At 45.0% G+C, this 12,312-nt stretch overlaps 1 protein-coding gene across 2 annotated transcripts; it reads right to left on the bottom strand.

The window, feature by feature from the left end:
* Positions 1–213: 213 nt before the first annotated feature.
* SNRNP48 (small nuclear ribonucleoprotein U11/U12 subunit 48) lies at positions 214–8,929 on the bottom strand. Of its 2 annotated transcripts, none has more exons than XM_030446017.1 (9): positions 8,614–8,929; positions 8,400–8,513; positions 8,142–8,202; positions 7,220–7,294; positions 4,381–4,569; positions 3,369–3,490; positions 2,781–2,896; positions 1,192–1,356; positions 214–262 (listed from the first exon to the last, which is right to left on the bottom strand). In XM_030446017.1, the coding sequence occupies exons 1-9, from the start codon at positions 8,647–8,649 to the stop codon at positions 223–225; spliced, it is 918 nt and encodes a 305-aa protein (XP_030301877.1). In that variant the 5' UTR covers positions 8,650–8,929; the 3' UTR covers positions 214–222. The 2 variants fall into 2 exon arrangements, with proteins under 2 accessions (XP_030301877.1, XP_030301878.1); XM_030446018.1 differs by having other exon boundaries at positions 8,688–8,929.
* Positions 8,930–12,312: the final 3,383 nt, after the last annotated feature.

Below are 12,312 nucleotides of genomic sequence, written 5' to 3'. Positions count from 1 at the left end.
CAATTTTGTCAGACTAAACTCAGACGAAAAAGATCAATATAATTTATTAATAAATGCATTCCTCTTACAATTTTTGTGATACATGCTGCTTCTCTCCAGACCAACCTTGACACGATTTCATTATTGTATCCAAGCACAGTTGTGACGTAACACCAATACCAACAGTTCCTGTTCAGGTATTTTTTTTAACACCTAGCAAGCAAAGTAATGAAGGTCAAGTATCTATTTTCTTCTTTTATGACTCTGGTATTTTTCTTCATCCCTGAAAGAAAAACACAAACATCACGTGCTGTTGGGCTCACACTGATAGAATCCGAAGGAAAAAACAAAAAAAAAAAGCCCTCAGACCTGGAAAACAGAAAGATCTCATTTAATGTCATCGTGTCCTCTTCTCAGGAAAGAAAGTAAACTACTTTAACACAGTTTACTTCCCATGTGGTTTTAATCGAAGTCTTGTCATGTGGTGCCACAGTGGCAATAGGTTTGGAATGAATGTCTTCATGGTGTAATGTTTTTTTTTTCTACACACACAGCAGGGACAATGTGAGATCTCTTAAGCCCAACAGCCTCGGTTTTTGCTCAGAGAGAGGTTGCCCACACCTTTAATCTTGCAGATGCAAATGTGCCAGCATTAATGGTATTAAAAGGTGGGACCTAGATTTGTTTTCCTTTGCTTAAAAGTTTGTCCAGAACTCCTGATGAGCTGCAATGCTGTTCTGAGGCATCTACCTTGGAAAACCTTGTCCACTGATTATATATATACACATATACCCATATAATTTAAACAAATAATCCTATTTATTACGTCCTAGTCCAAACTGGAGCAGAACTCGACATTAGACAGACAAGAGCACTTAACTTGTTAAATGGACAATGCATATGGTCATGTATATGTTCATCAAGGAGTGAAACAGCCTGCAATAGTTTGTGCTAATCCTGTGGCATGCTGTTGGAAGTGCCACCTTTCAGATCTGAGAATAAATTCTGAAATTTGGATCACAGTTTGGATCACAGTTTTCCCTCACACCAAGTTCTGTTCAGTGTTCATGCCACTGGCTTGTGGTACCATATATGAGATAAGCCTGGCTTTTTAACTGGACTAGATATTGGAATTCTCTGCACTAGGTTCTCAAAACCAGCTACAGCTGCCTGATTCAGAAGCACCAGCTGGCTGACACTATTTTTGCTCACCGTTCTCTTTTTCTCCAAGAATCTCTGTCTTTGCCTCTTTCATGACTTCTTTTTCGTTTACTTGGACTCCTGCTGCTTTCTCTCCTACGTCTGCTGCGTTCTGTATCTTTGCAGCTTCCTCCAGATTGCCGTGAGTCCACTGAAGCTGACCTCCTGTCTTCTTTTCTGAAAAAAAGGATATTGGTTATTTTTCAATAAAGTTTCACACTCACTATTGTTTTCGGTATTGGTTTTCTAATAAAAATGACCTATTAATAGTGCAAGACAAGGGATATATATTTTTTTACGAAGCCACTCTACCTCCCTAAAACATACAACACTTCCCAAAGGAGGACATGCTCTTGTATTCACATAGAATCATCGAATGCTTTGGGTTGGAAGGGACTGTAAAGCTCACCTAGTTCCAACCCCTCTTCCCACTAGAGCAAAGCCCCATCCAGCCTGGCCTTGAACACTTCCAGCGAGGGGGCAGCCACAACTTCCCTGGGCAACCTGTGCCAGTGTCTCACCACGCTCACAGTGAAGAATTTCTTTCTAATGTCTAACCTAAATCTGTCAGTTTGAAACCATTACCCCTTGTCCTATCACTACACACCCCTGCAAAAAGTCCCTCACTACCTTTCCTGCAGATCCCTCCAGGTACTGGAAGGGTGCTATAAGATCTCTCTGAAGTCTTCTCCAGGCTGAACAACCCCAAATCTCTCAGCCTGTCTTCACAGAAGTGTTGCTCCAGCCTGATCATCTCATCACACTATTTAAATCAGTTACTTTTTACAAACACTGCACCTCAATCTTACCACCTCTATTTTCCTCTCAATCCCTAACTCTTTAATCACTTGCCTTCAGACACTACATACTGTTGGGGAACCCAGCAAGCCAGACTTCCTGCCTAGCCTTTTCTTTCACCTTCATTTCAATGCTGAAAATAAAAATCTCAAGAGTCACCTTTTATTTTGTTTCAACAACATTTTCATGTCACAGAATTCCTGAGGAAGCACAAACAGACTATCACTAAGTAATGATTTCATTTTTGTTTCACTGATAAATGTTTAGAAGAGTGTGCAGTATGGCTTGACACAGGAAGAAATATGTATCCATAAAAGAGTCCCAGCTGGCACAGCAGCATTCACAGTGATAAGAACTGTAAAGGGTCCCATATTTAGTAAGTTATGAAAACCTTTGAGAAGAAGTATAACATTTATCTATCATAGCATTTCCTGTCACATGGTAGGGAAGGGCAGAAAAATAAATTTTGCACTTGTATTTTCAACTGTTCTCTTCAGTCCCCAGCTACCACATACATGCCAAGGATGGCAATACTCATCAACCAGCTCCACCAGAAACCACCTGTTCACTTGGATCACTTGCAACTTATCTCCTTACCCCAGAAAACAAGTTAATAATTCATTTTCCCCTGTCCTTCATGCAGACAGCTTCTCAAGCAAGAGCTTAATGGAATTAGTATAAAATAAACTGTATATATATCTCAACCAAGGGTGGTACATGATATTAGAAAGAGGTGATAAGATACAACTACAGGCTATAAGCCTCCTTACACGGTGAAGGACTTTGTCAGCTGTGGCACATACCTTCCAGAAAACTTGGACTTCCCTCCTTCACATGTCTCTGCATTATCCAACCTATTCTCTTCCTGCCAGTGATTGCTGAGTTCTTCCATATGCACACCAATCACATCCCGAATCACCTGGAGATTAAGATATATTAAAAACAACAACAAGAAAAGAAGCATGTCATAGTAGTGGCCTGAACTAGCAACAAGGCAGCAGAAGGTACACATCTCCAAGAAAAGAAAGATCCCCCTCTCAAGCCCTATACATCAGATGTTTGAATGGAAGGTCTTATTTCAGACACAGGTATTTCAGCATAAATTTAAGTAGAACCATTTTATAACAGGCAGTCAACTATATCTTGCTGACATTTTCATTTAATAGCCAGAAATGCTCCTGCTCTTTGCAACTTGCTGCAACAAAACCAAAAACTGATTCCTTGACAGTTTGTCACTCTAATAAGGTAGGGTACATGAAGCAGAAAAAGAGACACTTTCTTTGTCTGAAAGGGTCCTTAATTGTTTACACTGATGTACAACAAGCACTTTTGTGCTATAAAAACAACAACGAAACAACCACCAAATAAAAAATCTCCTTGCATATACTCACCTCAGTGTAAGACTTCTTTGTTATATGAACATTCTTAGCCCTGTATGACTGCCGCCGCCTTTTGTAGTCTCGCATTTCAGCCAGAATTTCAAGATGGGACTTTGGACCCTTCTGACTATCATCTAGCAAAAAAACACAAGTAAAATAAATGGCCATTAGCAGGACATGCAGGTATGCAAATTTGATGCTTTAGTAATAAAAGTGTGAAACAAATTACATTGTTTATTAAGTTTCTCCACTATTCAGTAACTCTTATGAATTTAGCACAAGCTCCCTCCAGCCTTCTTGATAGCTGTTTGCACAAGACTAAAAAGCCACCATGCAAGTGGTGTTGTTTGATCTCAGTCTCCTGACAGTCCAATTTATGGTCTTGCAGTTTGGTCAGATGCCTACAAAAGATGGGCCACGTTTTCCAAGGCAGTATTACAGTAAGACACAACGACTGAGAAAGCCAGATTCCATGAAAAATGTACCTGTGTAGATGACAAACACTGCCTCCCACTGCTGAAGCACAGCAGAGCCCACGGGATAAAACAGCTGCTTATGTTCCACTTGGTATAATTACAAACTGGCACAACTCAAGAGGGTGAGAGGCCTCTTTCCAATACACCCATTTGTATGTTGCTCAAGAGCCCCACTGGATGGCTGCCAACATTTCTTGTTGGACTTTTAAGTGATCTTTAATCTTGTCATTTCTTACAGCAAACACCATTCCAAGCTTTGCAGTGAGCTGGCAGCATTAAGCAACCTGAAGTCAATTGCAAAAATATAAAAGATCCATCCACTAAGATACTGCTAAGAGCAGAGCACTGAGGCCTTCTTGGACGGAAAACAACATAAAGGCTACTAAACTAGTCTTTTCTGAATACAGCTCTTTGCTGTGGCTTTTAAGAACAATATGCTTCTCACAATAAAAACAGCACAAGCAATTCTGTCTGGCTTTCAACAAAACTCATCTAACTATAAAAAGTGAAAGTTCTGAGCAATAAATTCAACAGGCTATTCTTCAAACCTTGGGTGATTTTTGCTGCTAAATCCACAAAGAGGTCACTGTCGTTTTCCGTGATTTGGGATCTAGACCTTTGTTTCTTTGTCTCCTCAACAACATAATCATAGAGAGCAAGGCGATCGGCTTGAGTCAGGTCACAGGTGAAACGCTTGTGATTTTGAGGAACTTCTACAGGTAGTAATGAGTATGACCCTGGAGGTTGAACAGACAGCTGTTATTAGTAAAATACCACAAACATGCAGGAAAACATGGAGAAGCTCAAGAAATAAGCAATGCAGTAAACACCCATGCTCTTTTCATCCTTACTTTACATATCTGTAAGTTTCATCCTTTTTAATTTGAAAACATAAAAACTGCTTAAAGATGAAAAAGGCCCAAATCCCTCCCCAGTCCCACACAGGCTGCACTGTTAGTACCTCTTCACTCTTCCACTGTTAGTGAGAGGTTTTCACAGGGTTTCAAAGGATCATACTGGATTAGATCAACAGCACACTGTATTGTCCCATCAATTTCAGTTCTTGGCTTACAAACTAAAGCAAGACAGAAGGAGATGCAGCTCTTGTAGGTTTGTCTAACTCCTAAAATCTTCTGTGAAGTCCTAGCTGCAAAATACATCTGTAAGAAGGAAAACTAGGAGAACAGGCAACTGGGCACTGTGCAAACCAGTGTCACACTGTCAATTTCTCTGCACAGCTGTCATAATAAGACTACTGTGGGCACTGAGAGCTAAAAGGGTTAGAAAGGTACCTTCAAGATGCTCCAAGTTCAGATTACTAACTTTGAAGTTACGAAAACAAAACACACTACTTGCACACTCTTTCCCTGAATGATCAGCCCAGTACTTGCCCTCCCCACTTCCCAGTTAGAACACACATCCTCCAAACATTAAGTCCATTCCCAATACATTTCAACAGCATCAAAGCGACTTCCCTAAGGATACAGAATGCAGTATTCTAGGATACTACCTACAAAAATGCATTTTACTTGAGCACAATCAAATCCCCCATAGCCACTGACTGGACCTCCATAATCCTCCTTCCCTCAACCCAGCTGTCTCCCTGTGAGGCACAATTCCACACAGATGTTTGTCTCCATGAAAACAGAAGAGGCAGTACATGAAGGAGTCCTCACAACAGCAAAGCTACTGCTTCTCTAGATTATCTAGTACTTAATGGAAGCTGGGCAATCTTTCACACCCCGCTTTCACTAAAGACACCAAAAAGGGGCTCCTAAAATATAAGATTTCCCCATTACTGTACTTGGAACCTCAACCAGAATTTTTATAGTCTGAACTAACATATTCAAACATGTACACATGACTTTTATTTTTAAAATGCACTGTTCTCACAGGGTCATGGAAGCCCAAAGAAGTTCCCTAACAGTTATGTGCTTGTAACTTTACAAAAATTACCTAACTGGTTATGAAGACCAGCCTTCCTATCCTATTAATAACTATTACTATAACATTCTAAATATGGTTAGAATTTTTTAAAAACAAAGAAAATTACTTCCTTCAGTACAGTTAGTCAAGAGGAAATTTGCAATGAAAACCGCTTTTCATTTTTTCTGTTGATGAAGACTTTAAATTAAACAAACACTTCCAAGCCAGTAAATCTTATAATAGGCCAAGAGCCATCAGGAAACTCACCAAAGTTTTTTAGTGTTATCTTCAGAGAACTGCAAGCTTGCAGTGAAAGCTGAATTAGCAAACACTGGCATCTAGTGGCTCAGTGATCCATCTCTGCGATGCAGCCACTTGATAAAAGGCTTATCTGTTTCTTCTCTGCTTGGCTGTGACTGTGCCAAATTAATGAGTTACCACTTTCCTCCAGAAACAACACACCTGACATAGGACAAAGAAGCTTCCATCCCATGAAAGCTCCTTCCCAAGCAACAGACTATTAAGGCTCCACATGCTATGCCAGAAAAAACATGGCAACATGAAAATCAATGCTGGAGCAAACGCTGCTGTATTTGACAGAAAAGGCAGAAAAGAACAAAAAATGCATTTTTCCTTCTGCACATAGGTTTACCAAACTAAGAGACTACAGGCAGTAAATGCTGTATCTTTCAAGTGTTGCATTAATATCCAAACCACACACTGTAGCTCTCCAGTGGTTTCTACAGGGAATCCTACTTTTCCACTCTCAAAAAGAAGCATAACTCAAACTTAGCCTGCTCCCCAGACTGATCACAAAACCCAATGAAAAATGAAACCAAGAAACCAATGACTTGAGAGCAGTGGCAAAGAACAACATCTTATTTGCACATATACCAGGATATTTATTGTACAGTTTCTTATGAGAGTCCTGAAACAATCCAGTACAGTAACAGTAATACACATGTTGTTTGATTTTTGATCTGAGGAGTGGAGGATAAGCACATACAGCAGATATCTAACAATCAATCCTTCAAACAAAATAAAAAGCTGTCCTTTTTCTCCCTATCCATCATATGAAGAACAAGGCTAGGGGCAGCAAGAGAAGAATCTAGGCCACAAAGAGCATTAAATAATACCAGATAATGCAGGCAGAAAAACAAGTGGGGTAATGGGATGGGAAGTGAAGGACTAGCACCTTAAGAAACTCCCAAATTTTACAGTGCTGGTTTTCCAGTCTTGAAGAGAACTAGAGGTGTAAGCACAAAACACTCAGATTCTCTTATCTGGTTGCCATGAGTACAGAAAGCAATTATGTTCCAAAATATACAAGGAAAGGAATATTAACAAAAATTTTAAAACTTCTCATAGCAGTTCACAGGTGGAATCAAGGACACGGTGTGTGGGGACACAAGAGCATCTCTCCACATGAGAGCTGACAATGTTGTCTCAGTATCTACTTACCTTCACTGCAGCTGGTACCTTCTTTTGCACTTTGAGCTCTAGCCTGCTTAACAATGTGAAACTGCAGATCTTTATCTGCAGAAAGAGAAGACAAAAACATCACAGAACTTCTACATCAAGTGCTTGGTAAGGTTAGCCTTTATTCCCCAACCTCTATTATTAAATTTATGGTATGTTCTAATACATTGTAGTTCTATTTCTACAGAAGGGAAAGTCTTAACATTTTAATCTATCCCATCTTTTAACTGAGGGGAAGGAAGATTAAAAAAAAAAGAAGGAAAAAGAAAGGCTTTCCAGGTTAAAGGGATGTGGAAAAAAAACCATATGCAGATTACAGCTGTATTCTTTTCCAGTACTACAGACCCAAATTCTAAGGTCAGTTCTTCCACTTTCTAAGCATGTATTTTAATACACTTTCTGCACATGATGAAGAAGAACATTGGAAGAAATTAGAAAATAAGCTAAAAGGAAAAAAACAATCGTCCTTCGATTTTAAGATGAAAACAGCCAAATGGCCTACAGAGCAGAATTATAAAGCGACAAGAGCGTGGTGAGCATAAATTACAGCAGCGTGTGGTGGTGAGAAAATGGACCTATGTGATGAAAACACTTTTTTTATAAAAGACCTAGGAAAGTATACAGGGTGGAAAGGTGTGCTACTTCCAGAACCCCACCCTTTGCCCTCCATCGATCTCCCCTCAGCCCCTCATCCTCTGTGCCCCCCAAAACCACCCCGCGGGTTTTTCCTCAGCCTCTCATCCTCCACCACCCCCTCAGATATCCCCTCATCTGCTCTACCCCCTCCCTGATTTCCCCTTATCCCCTCATCCTCTGCTTCTCCCCTCTCTACTCCCCCCGCCCCCAGGTTGTTCCCTCGTCCCCAGCTGCCCCCCCTGTCAGGCAAAGCCTCGCTTCAGCTCACCCATGACGACAGTGGGAACCTTCAGGTTTTCGTAGAAAAAACTGGAGTCGTACATCTCGGCCTGCGGGACCAAGCGGCTCAGTCAAGGCTGTTCCCAGCGACACCGGCTCCGGGCCCGGCCGCAGAGCCGCCCCCGACAGTCGGGGATCCCCCATCCCCATCGCTCAGCCGGGCAGGCGGCACCCCTGAGGTGCTAGCCCAGTTCCAAACCGCCCCTCCCAGCTGGGTGACCCACCCGGAGCCGGTCAGGTCGCCCACCTCCTCCTCGGCGGAGTATCCCATCTTGCGGAGCCGGCAAGACGCGGCGTGCCTCTCCAGAGACGCCCGGGGGACGCGGTGATGGACGTCGTAGGGGCAGGGCACCCTCTCCATCTACAGGGGAACACAGGTCAGGGGGACAGGGGTCAGCACGACCGCCACCCCTGCCAGCCCCGCTCCTTCCCCCCCGGCCGAGCCCCCGCCGCCGCCTCACCGGGTCGCCCAGCCAGACCGCACAGGGAGCCGCCATGGCGCAGCGAGAGCGGGCGGGGCAGCCGCCGAGGTCACCTGAGGAGGGCCGGCGCCATGTTTACTGAGGGCACTCCCGCCGCTGACGGCAGCGGTGCCTGAGCGCCGTCTCGCCTGGCGGCCGGTTCCGGGGGAAGGGGTCGAGGCGCTCCCACCCGCTCCTTCCCTGTGAGGGGAAGGGCTGTACGCGGGAAACCCGAGGAAGGGCCGGGGCGAATAGGGAGTAGCGCGTTTCCTGCCCGTTCTCCCGCCTGCCGTCACCTCCGGGCAGCGCGGCGAGAAGGGGCGGGGGCGCCGCCTGCTGGTGGGAGGCAGCAACGGCGGCGGCGGCGGCGGCGGCGGCGGCGGCGGCGGGGGGGGGGAAGAGGGCGGAGGAGGGGGCTGCGGCGCGGGTGATGCTGCAGTTCCCGGGAGGCGTCGGAGCTGGGAGCCCCGGAAGTGGCGGTCGCCGGGGCCCGAAGTCCGTCTCGGGGCACACGTCCTGCCTGCGAGGGGCGGCGGGGACAGCTCTGTGTGCGGCTAAGGCCGGGTACCGGTTTGGGCGGCGCGGGAAGGGGCTCGGTAGCACATGCCTGAGCCCTGCAGTCTGAGGGAAGATCCCGCAGCCTGCAGCGACTCTGGGCGTCAGCGGTGGGGTGGGTCTGGGCCGGCTGTGGCCCCGCAGCATACGGGGAAGAGGAGTCTGGCTGAAGCTGCTCCTCTGGGAGGGCGCTGGTAGCTGCCTGCTTTTTGGGTGTTTGGCCACGGAGGAGCAGAGCCAACGCTGGGGGCAGCCTGCTCGCTCTTCACCAGACGCGGGCTTCCACTGCTCTCCAGTTTTAGCGAGGAGGGGTTTCTCTTCTCCGCCCAGCCGGTGCGTACCTGGGCACTTCAGCCTCCAAGAAACATCAGGAACATTGGCCTCGTCGACGCCATCAAGTCCCTGATGCCCGCTTGTGTCTTGAAGGCAGCAGCCAACCCAGCAGGCTCCTGCCGTGTGCCGCATGAGGGGCAGAGCCATGAGGAGCAGGGGGTAGGGAGCCTGTTCCTCCCCATCACAGGGGGCCGGTGTTGGAGGCAGCGGCGTGGCTGCAACATAACACGGAGTCCTGTCCACCATCTGCTCAGCTTATGAACCTTCCCCAGAAATTGTGAGGGCGCATTGGGGCTGTAACTTAGGATGGGGGAAGGATGCCTGTTCTTAAGGAATAAATTTTGCATGACTGACATTGGTGCTTGCCTATTTTTGTCATCTGTGAGGAAAACACATAGGACTAGAAGGAAGAGTGGGCTTAACAAGACGGGATGAGGTTGGGGGTGGAGGAAGCATGGCAGATGTAGCTGCTAGAATGACTCTTGTTCATCTGCTTTCTTTAACAGATTACAGCCCTTTCTCTCCTGCACAGTGAATTTGAGACTCAGCTGGGATTTTAGCCCGTTGAGAGATTTGCTGTCTGTAGCTATGTTTGCCTCAGGATCTTTGACTTCACACCATACTTAAATACTTAAAGTTGGAGACTTCCCGGCTGCCCCTTCAGTTTTGTCTGCTGGTGACTGGAGTATGCTGCACATCTTATCAAAAGAGTAGTAGCAGCTGAACAAAACTGTTCAGACTATCTTCACTGGAAAAAAAAATATTCAAAACTAGGAAAGTCAAGCTGGACAAAGAATACACATCTTTTTAAAGGATAAAGGCTAACATTTTGATTTTTTTAGAACATGAATTCAATTGATAGTTAAGCATCAGTATCAGATGTCTTGCTTTAGTCACATTTTTAATGATTCAAAATACTCTGAGGGGTTTCTATAGAACCATGGCTTTCATGGATTTGGATGGCAGTATTGTGCTTTTCTTGAGGCTCTTTCTGGGCATTATAGTTCTCTTGAAAAGCCTCTGAGAACTAGCCCCCAAATAGCTTCAGAGTGCAGCAGAACAATCCTAAACTGCAGGTTACGCAGAAGGCACAGCAGGGAAATAATGCATCCATTGTGCCAACCCCAAACCATAAAGTGCTCCTGGGGAGTTCTCTAAATATGCCACCTTGTGCCCTCCTCCAGATTTTACTTATCCAGCTGTTGGCACATTGGGGACTACCTCACTTGGGACCATTGCCTGAGGCAGGAAAATCAATACAAGTTCAGTGATGCCAACAAAGCCACTCAGTACCCCCCAGACCATGCTGAAACCACACTGCTGCTATGGGCCAAACTTTTTGCTGGATATCCACCAGGACTGGCAGGTTCATCGTGGGCAAAAATCCCTTCCCCACAAATTACGTAGGCAGGAGCACTGCTCACCCACAGCTTGTTTTTTTTCCTTTCACTGATAAGAAAGCCTTGCAGGCTTTCTGCAGCCACTTCAATTTTATTTAGAAGTGTCTTGACTACTTGAATAAAACAATTTTTTCTTTTAAATGGCAGAGAAGACAGTTTTCATTTTTAGTGCTGCCTCTGTTCCTTAGAGACAAAGCATTACTTAGAGTCGCATTCCTCCTAGAAGTGAGGAAATATTCTATGAAAGCTCAGATTATTTTTTTTTATCGTGCTTCTGGTAAAGAAAAATAAAATATGCTTTGTAACAGGTTTCTCAGGCCTTACTGTGGTCAGTATGCACGTTCCTTGCCAAGGGCCAGGGATCCAGGGGAAGCAAGCTGAAGGATGAAAAGGAACTTCAAACTATCTAAAAGCCAAAATGGAAGCATCCTGGCTGTGGGCCCCAGACAGCCCATGCAGAATCTGTCCCCAGGGGCCAGCCAGGCAGAAAAGACAGCTTTTGACCTCCAATTGTGATAGATTTGTGCTCCACTCCCCCATATTTGGCAAAGTTGCAACCAAGTTTTCAACATCTCGCCTAGCAAAGGGCATGGAGTAAGCAGCCAGTGCCTGGCAGACCACAATCTGTCCTGCAGCAAGGGATTAACTCCTCCCAGAGCATATATTGTGCAGAAACCACCACATCCCTTGGGGGCTTAAACCTTTTGAACTGCAGAAATGGGGTGCTGAATAGGGAGGAGGGGGATCCCAGCACCCCGGTAGTAAGATTGACTGTGCTTAGAGCAGCTTTACTAGTTTGATTTTGTAGTGATGCTGCCTCTTCTCCCTTGCCCTTAGAGCCCATGTGTCAAACTCATTTTCTCCACAGAAGGAGATGTGGTATCCATGCTGATTCCATGGGCATCACTCAGCAAGAGCTACTAATCTAGAGAGAGATTTTGTAAAGATGAAGCACACAGACACTTGAATTTCATTTTTTTTGTCATTGCTGCTATTACTCCCTACTATCTTAGACTTCAGCTAAGATGCCTCACTCAAAATCTGTAGCAGAGATTTAGCTAAATCAGCTTCATTATCTACAGGGACATGAGGTAAATTTCTCTAGCATACATGAATCAATTTATAGAAATACTCTTCATGGCATAGGATGATTTCCCGAAATTCCTCTCACCTGACTGCTGATCAGAGTTTAATTTTCGTCATTTGCTCTCTTGAGTTCTACTTTTGCCCTTCCAGCTCCTCCCAAAGTGCTGTTGTGGAGGAGTGCAGGTGCTGATGGCAGAGACTTCTCAGACATCACTGGTTCCTCTGCTAGGGGAATGGAGCTGATTTATTCCTTCAGCTGTGCACTGCTCAGAGCCTGCTGCTGGTCCTTGGCTCCTAGGTCTGATATTTATTCTTTCTTAGCTTA

The sequence above is a fragment of the Calypte anna genome, chromosome 2 (genome assembly GCF_003957555.1).
Source record: "Calypte anna isolate BGI_N300 chromosome 2, bCalAnn1_v1.p, whole genome shotgun sequence".
NCBI classification, from domain to species: Eukaryota; Metazoa; Chordata; class Aves; order Apodiformes; family Trochilidae; genus Calypte; species Calypte anna.
The sequence above is the reverse complement of the archived record's forward strand: the minus strand, read 5'-3'. Positions and strand labels throughout refer to the sequence as shown.

What these genes read in the sequence shown, in the direction of transcription:
- SNRNP48 (XM_030446017.1), bottom strand. Translation starts at nt 8,649, where the DNA reads ATGGCGGCTCCCTGTGCGGTCTGGCTGGGCGACCCG. An exon ending in GATACTCCGCCGAGGAGGAG is followed by an intron (nt 8,203 to 8,399) that starts GTGGGCGACCTG and finishes TTGGTCCCGCAG; the next exon opens with GCCGAGATGTACGACTCCAG. An exon ending in CAAAGAAGTCTTACACTGAG is followed by an intron (nt 2,897 to 3,368) that starts GTGAGTATATGC and finishes CTTAATCTCCAG; the next exon opens with GTGATTCGGGATGTGATTGG.